A 16941-nucleotide genomic window follows, 5' to 3' on the forward strand; every position below is an offset into this window, starting at 1 on the left:
TCTTCGGAAATGAAAAACCGTTATATTGAACAATTATGTAATATTTGATGTGAATACATAAACAAATATGTATAATATATATGTAGAATCTAATTAGACATTTTTTCAAATCCATTTTTAAGCGAAACGCCTTCGCAAAAAATAGTAAATCGTCTGTATGTATTTTAGTGTCATTATTCAAAATTTCGATATGTGCATTAGTTTGTTTAAAAACACTTTTCTTACCAAAATTTGCCTACTGCAAGTCACGGCAAGTCATTTCACGGCACACTCTTTTAATTCCATATTGGTTGTTGTCAAGGTGAATTCATTAAAGATGGTAGCACTAGGCCAACAGTAACGTTTTATGCATTAAAATCTAATGCACTCTATTAGAATGTCATGAATTACTAGGTAACATAAGACAAAACTATCTTTTCGATGATAATCCTCAATATTTTGCATAATGCGGCAGGCGGGAGGTTATCTACGAAATTATAAATGTTAGGGGTAATCTAGAGTAGAATTTTGAAAAAATCGAAACTTTTGTTGTTGCAAATTATCAAAACTGAGACATTTAAGAATATATCATTAAGAGAATTTTTTTAAAATTTCTATTATTTTATGAGTTATAGCCTTTTTGGTGACATGACGTCGGTTCCAATCCGTCTTTTCTGAAAACTTTAAACGCGTCTTTCTCGAAACTACATTTTTCAAAACGTTTGACATGATATCTCAAGTTGTACTTAACCGATTCACTTGAAATTTGGTGCGACTCTTCATAATACATATCTCTATCGTAAAAACTATTATTTTAACAAAATATGTACAATTTTTTTACTATTTTTAAAAAATTCAGAAACGTCCGAAGAAGTAGGACAGCCATAATTTAGCAACAAACATTTTTTTTTTTACACTTTTTTTTAGTACCATGAATGCCACCTAAATTATTAATCTTTTTCATTTTTTTGTTTCAGATCATTAGAAAGCTTGCAATCATAACAAGTTTAGTACGCCATCATTTTTCGGACCCTCCACTTCAACAGCTTACAAAATTTTCAGTTTTTAATTTTTTGTTTTTGTACTGTTAAAAGATTAATAAATGTCTGGTAAATGATAAAAATACTTTTCGTTTTTTATTTATAGCACCCACAAAAACACCTCAAATTCATGCCTCTACACTAGAATACACGCTTAAATTCGTGGGAGTTGGTGAATTTTACAGAAGCCCCAAGTTCTAAATAATAGTCGGTGAATGCACTTTACCAGGTGCTAACAGCAAATACCATTTTTTAAGTTTTAATATTAGCGGGAAAAAGCTTTTTTCGTGACCTTTTATATTCAACTTAAAAAAAATAAAATAATAGGTGTTTGGCCGAGCTCCTCCTCCTATTTGTGGTGTGCGTCTTGATGTTGTTCCACAAATGGAGGGATCTACAGTTTCAAGCCGACTCCGAACGGCAGATATTTTTATGAGGAGCTTTTTCATGGCAGAAATACACTCGGAGGTTTGCCATTGCCTGCCGAGGGCAACTTACAAGATAATAAAACGCTATTGGTTTAATTCTTTACCCACGAATGCGTTTACTAGTTTCTTTATTTGTTTTAATTAAATTCCATAATACATTGATTACTTTTTAAAATTATTTTCTAAAAATAACTTTCTGTTTTGCAGGTTTCCAAAAAAAGAATCCTAAAAAATTTTAGCATATACATGTGTATGTATATACTCGTATATGCTTATCTACATTATTTTAGTGATTTGACGACTTAGTACATAAACAGTAAGTACACTTTTATAGTAACAAATACATACGTATGTATGTAAATGTATATGTATTTAAATTTACATCATTTAGAGGTGTTCTACGAGAAATAAAAAGCACTAGGAATTTACTAAGTATGTTTGCTTAAAATTATATTACTTTAATTAAAAATTTGTAAACTTGATATATGTAAGTGACAAAGCGCGGCGGATTTTGGGGTGTGCGTATGTCTATGTAAAGTATAATTACAATGGCTTAAATTGTGCCCTATTCAATTCTCTTAGATCCTTATTTGGTGCGAAATCTTCATGACTATTAGTGATTGAACAAAATGATGTTATTCATCATACACCTAACGCAATGATCTTGAACATTAAATTTAAAAATTAAATGTTCTTGTATGTGCCTAAATAGCATGTTAATATGTATGAATGCAGTTAGTATTTGTGCGCTAATTGCCTTGGACCACCTAAAGTAGGCTGCAATCACGCTTTGACCGCAGTTAGCTTTCATTTGTATGTACGAATACAAGTTGGATGTTGGTTTCTAGTTAAGGTGAGGTGAAATAAGGAACTAAAAATTACGGACATTTAGGCTTCTGGCTAATAATCTGTTGTTTAATTCTTTTACTCTCAAAACGATATTCCAATGAATGAGGGGTTATTTAGTGGCTTGGAACCATGAATAATTGCGTTCCTTTTTCGCTTGTAATAATATTTAATATATTATTTCTGCTGATATTCCTTTTTCTGCGCTTTTACAAAACTAAAATCAATATTAAGGTACTGATATTGTTTAAGGTACTGCTAATTGGCATGTGCCTCTGCTTGTCATATATTATTAGAACAAAATTGTGTGGCCGCAAACAACAAAAACAAAACAAAAACAAATTAGTACTGTGACACTTTTCAAAATCTGGGATTGCATTGCTGAGAACTAGACGGGGCGTTTCCGAGGTGTAGGAAAAAAGAACAAAAGGAATAGGATGCCATCAGATTAAGTGCAGCTGATTTCCGGTGATACGAATTTTAAAAAATTGTAGTATACAGTTTTATAATATTGTGATTTCTAAATCACATGCATAAATTGTGCAAAATTGATTTATTCTCTCCAGTAGAACAACCTTGAATGCCTGAAATAGAGAACAAAGAAAATACGAAGAGACCGAGAGCTTCTAAAAACTATTAAACAGACATAAACAGCGTACCTCGGCTATATTATGAGAAATCCGAAATATCATCTGCAGCTTATTTTAGAAGAAAAAATTTAAGGTAAACGTGGCAAACGTGGAGAAAACAAATGTCTTGGATGCGAAATATACCCCATTGGAATGGTATCGGAGGATTTGGAGAGCTATGCAATGCTGCACAACAAAGAGATGTACATATATAAAATCATTGTAAACAGCATGAATGAGGTTAAGTTTGTAAGCTGAAATTTATTTAAGAAATGAAATTTATATGATCGCTTATAATTAGAAATCGAATAGGCATAATAAAGAAGAAAAATTACATCAATGTACTAGACGAAATCATGCAATCCAAGGAAAAGAAAGAAATTACCATTATCAGTAAAAAAATTATAACAATGAGCTCTAGATGAGACCCTTAATTTGATTTTATTTTCTTGCTCAAGATGCACGCCGGAGTACCTAGTACCTACATCAAAAAATTTTCCCAGCGATATCTAGAAAGTATAATACTAATCATTGCTTCGTCGCACTTAAATTTCTTTGCTCAGATAAATATGATCTGATCATATAATAATTATGTATATTAGGTATCCTGAATTTATTCTACAAACGCCACATAAAGATACCAATCAGATGAGAGAAGCTTATGAAAACTAAAAGCCATTTCAGAAAACACGCGCTTCATTGAAATAAGTAAACATGTAAGTAAAATGTATATTAGTTTGATAATTTAGTAGGATGCAGATATAATTTTTAGGAATACCGTTAGGTGATCATAGACGAGACAATGAAAAACACCACCAGAGCTGGACTAGTAATTTGCTTCCAAGCCACGCCATAAAACATGTAAAAATACGACGATTGGAGTGCCCATGACAAGCTAATACGAATTAGCGATAATGCTTAGTGGAAAGGTTTTCCGATTAGACACTTAAGGTTAGATAACCAAAACCAATATGGTCATGAACGTGGTGGAAGCCAAGTTCAGGATTGATTAACTGGCGCAAATGACGAAAATTGGCGCAAAAGAGTGAGGCAACTGACGAAATTTTCAGCTGTCGGCTCAAAGCGACACAGGCGCATAAGAGGACGTGTGGGCTTTCCTTGTAGGGTTTCCATAACACCACACTAAATGTTGATCACCGTTAATAGCGAAACGTTCAACCCAGCTACGAAAATTCCGATACTATGATTGTTTCCTGATAACGATAGGAAATGGTTTTCACATGTCTAAAGCTTACAATTCTGTAAGTAAAAACTTAAAAGTTGTTTGCCTTTCCCTTTTTTACTCCTATTACTGTAATTTGAGCTAGATTTAGCCACTGTGATTTACATTATCTATCCCAGGAAAACACCTGATTTGGGAGAGGAGACGCTATACAACAGAACTGTTCTATAATATAATAGGCGCCTTCGGTTCGTCACTTGTCTGCTCGCTATCTCTGGGCTCTGCTAGCGAGTATGGTAATATCTCATAAAACTGTTAATCCTAATTGTTTTCAATGCTGCCTTCTCTCTTTTCTGATATTTGACAAGTTTCATTACACCGCGTTCATACGGGAAAACTTTTATTGGTTCATCTTTGCGAATTCTCTTTTGATGTTCTCGTCGTATTTACGCACCTTGCAGTTATTAGTTTTTAGTCAGTACAGTCAACAACAACATTGAGAATAAAGAAACAGAAAGGGTGGTCACAGAGCATGAGCATCACAAGTAACGAGTTGAAGCAACAAATGTTTCCATGCATGAACGCGGTCTTAGCTAATACGAGTTCTCTTAAGTGCTTCCAGGCAAATGTACTTTTTGGCGGCCCTTTTCCAACGCTACCAACATATGCATCTTTATATCAGTTGCTTTGTTTATTCGCCACTTGCGATTAGATTCAAAAGAGGTTAGGTGCAGTGGAAAAATATATCATAATTGCCACATTTTGCAGGAATATTAAACTTGAAATCCATTCTTACTTTGGTTTGGTGACTGCATATTTTAGATAGTGTTAGTAAAAATTATAAAGGTTTCATTAGAAAATAAAATTTTAAATTTTTTTGCTGATATCAGTATACTCTAAACTACTTTTTAAGGTACATACATTTTTGAATTACAATTATGGCTCAAAACATTTATCTGTCCTGTACTGAATACAATTTACGAACTATAAGTATAAATTTAGTTTTCCATTTTGGTTTTACGAGTATACCTAATCAATTCAGCAAATTTGATTTAAGTTTACCATGCGTTAAATAGCTAACTGTTTTTACATTTTTTTTTTGTTTTATTTAAGCTTTTTCTTTGGTCTTTTTATGTATGCATTTAAATATATACTTATATAGGTATATTTAGCTACTTGTATAAGCATTTTGACTTGTATTTTTACTTTCACTATGAAAATTGGTCCTTTGGTTTATTTCTTTTTAGGGGCTACTATCTTTTTTCTTGTCTTCATCCAAATGACGACCAAAATAATCGAGGGCGACTTAATTGGCTGTTCAATATGGCTTTGCTGCATCTTTTGAGCGCTTAAGTTGCACTTTTAAGCGTTTGGTGCCGATCTGGAAACCATGCATTGCTTGAATGGCTGCGTTCGCCGAATGGGGATTATCGTAGGAGACGAAACCGAAGCATTTGGACAGATTGGTTTGTTTGTCGATGAACACTTTTGCAGAAAGCACATTCCCGAATGGTAAAAATGTGGATGCGAGATCAGTGTCGGTAAATTCCTGAGGTAGATGATAGATGAAGAGATTGCTACCTTCCGGTCCTTAAAAAGAAAAATAGACTTTAATGAATGCACGAGTTTTTGAATGTAAATATGTAGAGAAATTGTTATTTTTACAATTCACAACCAATTATGGCGCATGTTTTGTATTTTACCAACTGTTCTTTGACAAAAAAAAGGAACAGAAACACGTAGAATTTATGTGAGCTTAAAATTCAATTTGCCATGGATGTCTAATGCCAAATGGGTCGTTAGTCCTCACCTTCAACTTGTTTTCCAGCAACTCCAGCTGCAGCGGCTTGTAGTGCTGTGGGGGTTAAGGGCGAAGCAGACGTTGGAAAAGCGGCACCATTAATTAAGGGACTTAACGTTGAGGCATATGGCGAGGTAAGATGTTCTCCACCAGACCCTAAAGTTTGGAAAAATAATAAAGTGTTATTAAAATTGTTTGCAATTCAATTTAAAATTTCTTATAACTCTATGACTGGAGACGGCGGGGATAATGTGGTTGAAACAAATGATTTTGTACTAAAAGTATTTATTTACTTAACATTCTTAAATACCTAAGGGGTTTCAGCGTCACACATAACCATGGGACTTTACATATATGACACACATACTTAGATACATATATGCACGTAAACACGACATCAACCTAGCAAGGAAGTAATACTACGGCATGCAGGTGGTGTAGTCATATGGGAAGCATACCATATCTTTCTTGGTGGAAAGACACACTCCAGCTACGAGTTTTCATTTAAATTAACAATTTCGCAATACTTATTGTTAAATATTTGTTTGTGTATGTCTATGAGCGCATCAGTAGGAGTTTATGCAACTTTCATGCAATTTTTAATATAATATTTTAGGCAGCAGGTGGAGAGCCTTTTGTGTTGGATATCAGAATTATTAACTCATTCATAGAAACACATACGTATGTATTATATATACGTGCATGAGTGCATCAACGTGTGTGGGGTACAGGTTGTATGGTTGGCCCTGTGGAAGGGTTGGTTGGAATTTTGTAAATTGAGTTGCTTTTGCTTTTAATTAAAACACACAATATAATCATGTTGTCATGGCTCAAATGTATTCTTACATATACATATGTATATATTTACAACAACGTACATTTGTTATGAAATGTGGTAGCAATAGTTTGTGAAGCCTCCTTCATTCTAACCCATTTATTTACCTATTTTTTGCTTTAGTTTTTAGAAAATTTTACCTATAACGCTGTTGATTTTTTTGGTGAAGAAACTTTACTAAGTTGGGAATGAGTTTCGACTGAGTTATCTTGAGTTGATTTATGGCATACCGAAAAATAATTTATTATATAACACCTGTGAGGAGCGAGTTTTGCTAAGCCTACAATATTGAGAATACGAAATAAAATATACTACAGAATTAAACGAATACTAGTTACATTTTTAAATACATGTGTATATTTTTCAATGGTATTTTAGTGTTGAAACACGATGTCTCCCTTAATGATTATGTCTCCCTCAATTATTGCGAACTCATTTTGAAGGAAGCAAGCCCACGTATGTGCCAAAAATAGTCACTTTGTCAAATTTATTCTTCAAAAAGTGTTAAAAAACCCAATAGCATTGCATCCAGTCAATCAAATATTACGCAAAGCGCCATTTATTGGCCCGAAGAATGGATAAAAAATGGGCGGCATCTTCGACTTTAACTGTTCAATCAGCCGTTTGAAGTTTCTAGCCGGAAAAATAGTCCTAGCTGTTCGAAGCTCTCCGAGCACTGCACATATTTTTATTTAACGTTTTTAATTGCTTATGGCTCTCAACTCTTTTTCCCATTGCTAGAGGCGGCACAAACGACATAGGGGATTCCACAGCAGAATTATGCACGCTCATTTCATACGTATTCACACACTGGTCCAATCAATCGTTTTTGAGAAGCAAGCAAGTCCAATCAGTCGATTTTCAGCAAGGAAGTAATATGTCCAATGGTTGTGTTGACTTTTCCATATATCACCTCTGTCATATCCCTTATTACCTGAGCAATTCAGCTGATTCCTTCGAATTCGCTGATTAATGGTTCGATGTTAGCTACACCGTTGCATTCTGTACATCGTGACGTATGTACAAGTATAAAGTAGTATGTAATACGTTGAATGTAGAGAATGACCGAACTTCGCCATCGACTTCAGCAAAAAAAAGCTGACTTTTTTCCGGACATTTCTCAATTTTTATTGCATCCGAAAAAATTCAAAACAGCTCTCGAGTTTAGAGCTTTCTCAAGCGGGCGTTCACCCTTTTTGGGTGTTTAGCCGAGCTCCTACTCCTATTTGTGGTGTATGTCTTGATGTTGTTCCACAAATGGAGAGACCTACAGTTTCAAGCCGACTCCGAACGGCAGATATTTTTATGAGGAGCTTTTCATGGCAGAAATACACTCGGAGGCTTGCCATTGCCTGCCGAGGGGCGACCGTTATTAGAAAAATGTTTTTCTTAATTTGTGGTGTTTCACCGAGATTCGAACCATCGTTCTCTCTGGGAATTCACGGTAATCACGCACCCACCCATTCGGCTACGGCGGCCACCGGTCAAGATCAAGGCTTATAAGTTCCAAAAAGCACACGATCTTTCACCCCAGCAAAAAAAAGTTCGGTGCGAACGAGCAAAGGAGTGGTTGCGCTTGCACGAACGTGGCGAATTTCCTAACATTGTGATTTCTGAAGAAACAACTTTCCCAATTGAGCAGTTCATAAACACTCAAAACGATCGTGTTTACTTGACCGAACGCTCATACGAGAATTTGAGCATACGTATGTCCACTCGAAGCAATTTCCCATCGTAAGTAATGGTTTGGGCCGCAGTGACCGCTGATAGACGCTCTCCAATCGTTTTTATCGAGCCTGGTGTCAAAGTGAATGTGACTTATTATCGGGAAAATGTTTTAGAAGCTGCTTTAGAGCCGTGGGCACGCAAACATATCGGTCGTAGGCCATGGACGTTCCAACAGGACTCGGCACCGTCTTATAAAGCTCGTGTGAATCAAGAATGGTTAAAAAATCATGTTCCACACTTCATTTCGTCCACACAATGGCTTTCGAATTCGCCAGACGCAAATCCGATGGACTATTCCATCTGGTCTATTTTGGAGCGCAAGGTGAGGACTAAAAAATATGTCAGTATGGATGCGCTGAAAAAAGCGATTACACAAGAATGGGCCAAAATACCTCAAGATCACATTCGTGCAGCATGCAAATAATTTTTTTACCGTTTGAAGGCTATAGTCAAGGCAAAAGGTGGTCATATCGAGCTAAAGTGAATATACCTATGTTAAAATATTAATCATGTTTGAACAATTTTGTTTGGTGCGGATGGTGGTGGTGGTGTGGATACTGAAAATTCCCATTTTTTGTTAAAAAAATACCCAATTCATTTTTCTTTCTGAGTGACATTGTTGACGAATGTTATAAAAAAGTCAACATTTTGATAGCATTCTCACGAGAAAGAGAGTTTCGCATTTAATCATCTATGCCGCTTGTAAGGTGAGCTGTTAAGTAATATATAATTGGCACGTATACCTTTTTGGGTGTTTGGCCGAGCTCCTCCTTTTATTTGTGGCGTGCTTCTTAATGTTGTTTCACAAATGGAGGGACCTACAGTTTCGAACGGCAAATATTTATTATGAGGAGCTTTATCATGGCAAAAATACACTCGAAGGTTTGCCATTGCCTGCCGAGGGGCGACCGCTATTAGAAAAAACTTTGTCTTTATTTTGGTCTTTCACCGAGATTCTAAGAGCTGTAAGAGTAAGCTATTGTTTTTTATAATAGTGTAAAATTATCCAATTGTGAGTATTAAATATTTCCTGCATTTCCACATGTAAAAATAGTTTTTTTGTTATTTTTACAATATGTATCCGTTAAAATTATGCTATCACTTGAAGGTAATGTGATTGAAACTTTTTTACCTTATTTTATTTTTTTATTAAGAAAAATACTCGACTTTCAGAAAGTCAGCGCTGGTTTATTACTTGGGCTCTTGAAAATGCTCGGTTCGGCTCGGCTCAGCCTTAAAAATCGATGTTCGTTTGTTCCTTAGTTGAATGCTTGAAAACACCGGCCAAGGGTTTGGTTTCATGTTGATTTTATATTTACTAGGTTTCATATGATTTTGATTTAGAATTTCAATAAACATGCTTTTGGCAATGAAATTTTAGGAAGTGTGACTGCTGATACATGCCACAGTGTGCATTGAAAATATAGATTCGAAATAAATGAAGCCAGATGAAGCAGTTTGCTGCTGCATTTCCAATTATGAATTCAGTTCTTGATGATTGCTCCATTCGATTTTCATTTCAACGGAGAAACTCACTCCTTTTGGAACGCAATTTCTGAAAGACTATATTATGTAGGCAACCTATCTACAACGTACCTAAATGAAAGCACGTGACATGGGGTAGCTCGTGGGTGGCAGGAAATTGATGTATGTATGTATGCACGCACATTACAGTTTGAAAATTTAGTATTGAGGTATACCCGTCATTTAACATTTTAAGGCATGCAATGGAGCGAAACTAAATACTCGTATTATATGTGATTCAGTGTTAATGAATAAAGAAGTATATCAAATTCAAACAAAAATACATGCAGTGCATTACGTTAGAAATTAAATAATTCAATATAAGTATGTATATGTATGAGTATATGCAAATGCTATTTACTACATATCATATTTACTCCGTTGTAGTCAGAGGGTGGTAATACTTACACAGCGTGGGTGTACTGGCTCCAGTCAGCTGTGTAGTCATGGTGAGTGGCGGCTGTAGTAGATGAGTCATGTGCACCTGCGCTTGCGAGGGTGTAAACGGCATGCCGTGTGTATGATGCTGCTGCTGTTGTTGGGCTTGCGCGATGACGTGACTGTGCGACTGAAGCGATTGCTGTGGTGAATAGTTGTGGGCACCCAGTGTTGCTAGCGTTACCAGGTTCTGCATCGAAATGGATCGAGCTGAGAGTAGTCCATTGCCAACAGCATTGCTGGGTTGGTTAGATGCATCAGCTGCACCGGTGGCTGTGTGGGTTGCGGCGGCTGCGGCCGATAGAGATGAGGTTGTGACACTGTGATCCGGTGGGAAATTTAGTCCTGATATTTCCATTTATGTTTTTGGTTTTCAAAGTATTGTATTTTGGATTTTGGATTTTTGTTTTTGTTTAAATTTGATTGTGGTTTTTATGATTTTGGTTTTGATTTAGGTTTTATACATGACCACAGAGTCAATCATAGAGACATACCAAAAAATGTTCAACGAATATAAAAATAAACATAGAAGAAAACACACACCCAATTGGATTATTTACATTTACAAAAATTATTCTTGCTAATTGCAGTTTAATTGTAAATTTCAAAAATATTCATAAAAACAAATACATATAAACTACATACAAAAGGTACTTGTAAAAATCATAAATAAACTCAATCACTGTAGAAAAGTATAAATACGTGTACATACAGAAAAAAAAAACAGTAATAATGGAAAACATTCAAAAATTGAGAAAATTCAACAAAAATGCGGTTAGGAAATAAACAATAACTCAAAGCTAGAAATTCTATACACAGAAAAAATGCATACTCGCGAATTAATTTACGCTCTCTGTGGATTATTGAGCTGCAGAGCTGGCCACGCTTAGCAATAAGTGAATCAAAGAAAGCTTTGTGAATGAATTAATTGATGTTATTATTGTATTAGAAAATTTTAATCAATTTGCGTTGTGTGAGATCAGGCCACAGTTAATAAAAAAAATACATATATGTTTGTACATATATACGAATTCGGGAATACTTGCATGCAGAATCTAAATTAAGACATATGTACATATGTATGTACTTATATATGATTGTATAATGTATATGGTTTGAAGTAGCAATGAAAAAGAGTGAAGAAGTATGGTGGGTGATTGAGGGTGTAGACAGACGGATGATAGGGGGTAAACATATCTGCCTCTCTACATTACATATGCACGTCTGTTTGTGTGGAAAATCATTACAAATCATACATAGGTAAAATCATATGCACACATACTTTTATGTTAACAAAGAGGCACGCCCAATTTCATTCTAATACGTAAGTTCTTCTCAACTTAATTGAAGCAATAACCGCTAACAACACTTACACACATACATATACACAAATAGTACGGGAAAATATATAATATTGTGGTCTTTGATGCTTGCATTCAATGATAAAGCGTTTTTCCAAAACTTAACTGTACTAACAGCTGGGCTCAAGATTCCTGTGTTCACAAATTTTGAAATAATTACAATATTCAGGCTAATCCCAAAAAACAATATATATATTATTTATGCACAGATGTACTAAGTCAGTTATACTCCTTTGTGTAGTAACATAACTGTTTATCGAACTAATGGATACTACCTTGCTATTTGCACTTTCATTATTTTTGGTTTGCTTTTAGACAACGAAACTACAGCCTTTCAAACCATCTGAAAATGCAGAATCTTAGGTAATTCTTCTCAAGGAATTACTAACTTACGCTTCGCTTGTGTTTAATAGTCACATATTAATATACCGGGTGGGCCGTATAATGGTTTCATCATTCATTTTCACTTCCTGAGGATACATTGGCTCCTTGGCGAAAAAGTACAGGTTTCCCGATTCCCTGATACGGCAGTTCTTCTTGTTAACATAGCAGCCGAGATGGAAATGCGTGTCTATACGGACCACTTTCTATATCTATCCTCAAATATGTTTCTGCATCCATTTGATATGGCTGCCAGGACATAGTGACGTACCGTAGTCACAATTGTAAGGCAGAGAAATTAGAAAGAGAGAGGGTACTACCACTCGCCTGCCTCTTGGTATGGAGATTGTAGGTATACCCCTCTCAACCTACAAACTGCGTGGTACAGGTAGCGTTATCAGTTCAGCCAACACGAGATGATTTGATCGTCTGACATGTAACGTTACAAAAAGAATCTGGGCAAAATGGGACGTCAGGCGCTCAAAGGCGTTACTTAATCGGTCAAGGAAAAACGTCTCTATGCTAGTTGCATTGATCATAGGTCACTGTCTCCTAAGTCGACATAATCAAACATTGAACGTACCTCATTTCGACTATTGCGGAAGCTGCAAGAATGAGGAGGAGGAAGAGTCGGTCAGGCATCTTCTCGGTTACATGCCACTAGGTTGAGATACTTCGGCTCATCGTTATTGAATGATACTGATGAAGATATGTATATAAGTGTCAGCTAGATCAATGGGTTTGCACTTAAAACAAAATGGTTTAACGAGGAGTAACAGGTAAACTGCTACTGTGGTATCACAATGTCTCAGAAACGGTTTGACTGAGTTGGCTTAAATACAGACTGCCATTTCTACCTACCTACAAGTTGATGGAGGCTATTTTTCAGTGTTTGACTCGCGCATGCTTTGCACTATAATGCTTGTAGCAAGTTTGAAAAGAGAAATGGGTACAGTACTCCTAAACTTTTATTTCATGCTTCGCACTCTTCGCCTACATATTTGCAAAAACATTTAGCAAATTCGGTATAGTATTAAGTAATTTAAATTATTGTATATGCAAAGTCTAAAGCATTATATAATTTTATATTTGTATATGCAACGGTAGACAAGTGCAACAATCACTATTTTGGCATAAATTACACAAAAAGTACAAAGGAAACCAAAATGCAATAACGATTAAGTTTTGCGATTACGTACTGATTTTCTGAAGCTGTTGTCTGACGCTAAGTTCTCTTTTAATCAAAAGTGTAATCTATCTATCTCTTTTAAACTCAGTCCATAATAAATGTTTGGCAAAAAAATTTAAAATTATAATAAAACAGTTCACAATCAACTGTAAATACCCTCCATGGAATTTGCGAAGCACCTTGACACTACAACAGCTAAATATCCAGGGTGATCCATGTAGTGTTTTTTTAATTACATGCTACTGTGACAGAAATAACCTGGAAATCTTGACAGAGAGTCAGTATCATATATCAATATAAATATTGCAAACTTATTGACTTCGTACCCCAAATAAATGACTTATTGAAAGGAAGTAAAAATCGTATTTTTTGACGACAACAATATTCAACTCGCGGCAGTGCCGGCACCTGAGGATTGTTAAACTCACACGAGATCGTCGGAAAGCCAACGCATATTCAGAGGGTGGCGATTTGGGGCGGTTTTTAGCGTGATGGTGTCACTGGTTTTATTTTCTTTGAAAATGCACTGCAGAGGTATAAAAAACGAATTTTTATGACCTAAAATAAAAGACATGGAGTTGGACTATCTTTGGTTTCAGCAGGATGTACCGCTTTGCCATACCGCCCATGCCACATTCAATCTTTTGCGCGCCACGTTCGGTAATCGTATTATAAGCCGTTTCGGCGTTGTCATTTGGGCATCTCTGGGTTCGATTTGACGCTGTTAGACTTTTTTGTGAGGCGCTGTAAAGGACCGATGGTATGTAAGTAATCCAATAAACAGGCGTTTAAGGCGAGAGATGGAGCCATTCGTGAGATAGAGCCGGAAACCGCCACGAAGGTTTTGGAAAACTGGAGTAATAGAAAGCGCAACTGCAAAGCCAGCCGATCTAGCCAGATGAATGAAATCGTACTTCATAAATAATGCAAATGGTTGCTCTACCACAAAAAATTTACTTTTGTTAATGTTTTTGAATTTTTAAAAATAAAAAACTATATGGACCACCCTCTATACTTAATTAGCACACACTAGGTGTGGTAAATAAATAACGAGACTGACGTACACATTTACTCATTATTACCTTTTTCCTATGCCTAAAAGGTTCATTGCGAAACTTACACTCTTCAAAACAGTGCTGGAAGTCTTATGTTCATTTAGTGTAGATTTTATCTACTAAAAGTTATTCGGTTCAAAGTTCGGCAATACCGAATGAGCCAGGGAAGAGAGAACTTCTCTCGCATGCTTGCGTATCTTTTCTTTCGCAGCGTCAGTCTCGTTATTTAATAGAATCACCTCGTACATACACATTCAGTCACACGCGGAGCTTACCTCTTTTATTTAAATGGATATTTAATATCGAAAGTCATTTCGTTTAGCATTACATTCTCATAAATGTTTTTTGAGCTAAATGCTCTTTTCAGACAAATTCATTAGGCTTATTCATACAAATTGTGTATACGAGTATAAGTATATGTATGCCTGTATAAACATACTAAGGAACGACGACTGGCTGAAATATAAAACTTTATTTAGAATTCAACAGGCGCATGTCATCTTTGTGTCAGACTGCCCTTCTGCCGCCATCTCTTTTTGAGAAATCCTTTCGTTCTTCTGTCAACTTGCAGGTTTTTGTATTTTAAATGGCCTAGTAGAGGGAGCACTCTGCGGTGTTGACATTTTAAATATTGTATTTTCAAATAGTCACCCACAGTAGCTGCTTATGGGATGACAAAAGAGTAAAAGTAGAGAACATCACTTGATCCTCTGCAGTTCACGTGAGTGAGGGACATTGTTGGCAATGTCCATGGTTTTGAATTGAGTGGCAGAATGGGTGCCGGACAGCTGCCTCTCAGCACAGTGGAGACATTTTCAAACTACATTATAAATTGCCGTTGTGCTTGTACATATGTATAAGTACATACTGGAATTCATTATAAACAAAAAATATTGCAAGGATGGATGGATACTCACACATGTATGTTTTAACATCCATACATACATATATAGTTTTAAATAAAAGTGTTTTATTCAAATCAAATTTCAACACAGTGAACAATCTTTGTATCCTTAATGGTTGATTCAAACAAGAAAGAAAAATTGCAAAAATGTTCAGTCCTGAGTAGTTGGCGACAGATTAAAAATGTGTTTGTAAATTATCGAAGGCAACGTTGGTCCGGAGCTTACATATGCCCGTTTATAATAATGCACGTAGGTCGTTTTTGCACTAGAACTGCAGGCGTTGCCTCCAAATACTTCTAAGTGAGTTTCAACGAACAAGGGTTAGTGCATTACACTTATGTATGTATATTACAAACACATATACCTGCATGTAATGCATGCTTCCACATACAAGGTTGTGTACATTAGTTTGAGTTGTGTAATAGGTCACATACGTCAGTGCTGGCAGATTGTACGTTTAATCCGATTACAAATGTCCCTTCCATTTTTTAGCATATGCTTTTGCTAGTGGTCCATAGGAAGAACGTAGTCTTTTAATACATCTGCCTGTATGTAGACACATCAGTATTTCGAGGATTTAAATGCCGATACTTTTTATAACTTCGCGAAAAGGCTAAAGTAGTTCAAGTAAATTTTCTTTGTGCTTAATTAGTTCAAAATTAAAATATGACGAAATTAGAAAAGAGAAAATACATGCTTCAATTGTGCTATTGGAAAATTTTTTTAAAAAGCGTTAAGCATTAAGACCCGTAGAGCTTATCAAGGCGTAGACCACAAATTTCGGAGAAGTAATGGCTGCGCACATCCAGTATTGTGCTAGCAAAATTTCGTACTTCATAATCAGCGAACTTTTGTAAGAGTCTAAACAACATTAAACTTTAATTAATTAGAGAGTTTTACTCGACTACTAAGCCCTAATTAAAAGAAAAAAGAATACACATATTTCTGGCCTGGTAATTTGGTTTTGTTATCCAACTTGTGCTTAGTGCAAAACGCCTATCTTCACAACTTAACATTTTCTTAAAACTCAGAATTAGGTTTTAAGCCTAAAGTTTCTCCATACCCGCTAAATCCTTGAGCGAGGAGCGGGCCGCGTTATTTATACGGGTTATTTAGTCACGATGTGCAGCCGGGCGGCACGCTCGGTGGCAAACAGCCCACGGCCGGGGCCCAGCCGAACAGCGAGAACAATTGAACAGATGAAAATATTGAATTTGTCGCTACAAGTTTGCACGGTAATCTGCGTCAGTTCGTGCGCAAGAGAGCGACTGCCTAGGGACTTCTAAAACTACTGTGCATGAAATATTGAGGAAGGATCATAGACTTCACCCATTCAAAATTCGAATCGTGCCAGCGTTTAAGCCTAACGATTACAATTTATAGCGATTTCGTGTGGTAGTGATGAAGCCCATTTTCATTTATTTTCCAAAAGTAAATATGCAAACTTGCCGTTACTGGTCACCTAAAGGACAGGACTCACTATTAACAAATCAGCATGCCCCTCACAATCCCAAAGTGACGATTTGATGTGCATTGTCCAGCTGTGGAATATTTGGACCATATATTCTTGGAAATGGTGAACTTCTATGGACGGTGTCTCTAATCGAGGCCAGCTTATT

At 35.9% G+C, this 16941-nt stretch overlaps 1 protein-coding gene across 16 annotated transcripts in view; it reads right to left on the reverse strand.

Moving 5' to 3' along the window:
* Positions 1-1538: 1538 nt before the first annotated feature.
* The window catches only part of LOC129249114 (CUGBP Elav-like family member 2), a 260192-nt gene continuing 244789 nt past the window's right edge, over positions 1539-16941 (reverse strand). For 14 of the 16 annotated variants that reach the window (XM_054888748.1, XM_054888749.1, XM_054888765.1 and 11 more), the window contains 3 exons: positions 10402-10776; positions 5916-6062; positions 1539-5695 (listed from right to left, as the gene is read on the reverse strand). In XM_054888748.1, coding sequence (XP_054744723.1) covers positions 5424-5695; positions 5916-6062; positions 10402-10776 — 794 coding nt within the window. In that variant the 3' untranslated portion in view covers positions 1539-5423. Of the gene's footprint in view, positions 5696-5915; positions 6063-10401; positions 10777-16941 lie in introns of those variants that run through there. The other 2 variants (XM_054888750.1, XM_054888751.1) reach the window with 2 other exon arrangements.

Source organism: Anastrepha obliqua, chromosome 5 (genome assembly GCF_027943255.1).
Source record: "Anastrepha obliqua isolate idAnaObli1 chromosome 5, idAnaObli1_1.0, whole genome shotgun sequence".
Classification (NCBI taxonomy): domain Eukaryota; kingdom Metazoa; phylum Arthropoda; class Insecta; order Diptera; family Tephritidae; genus Anastrepha; species Anastrepha obliqua.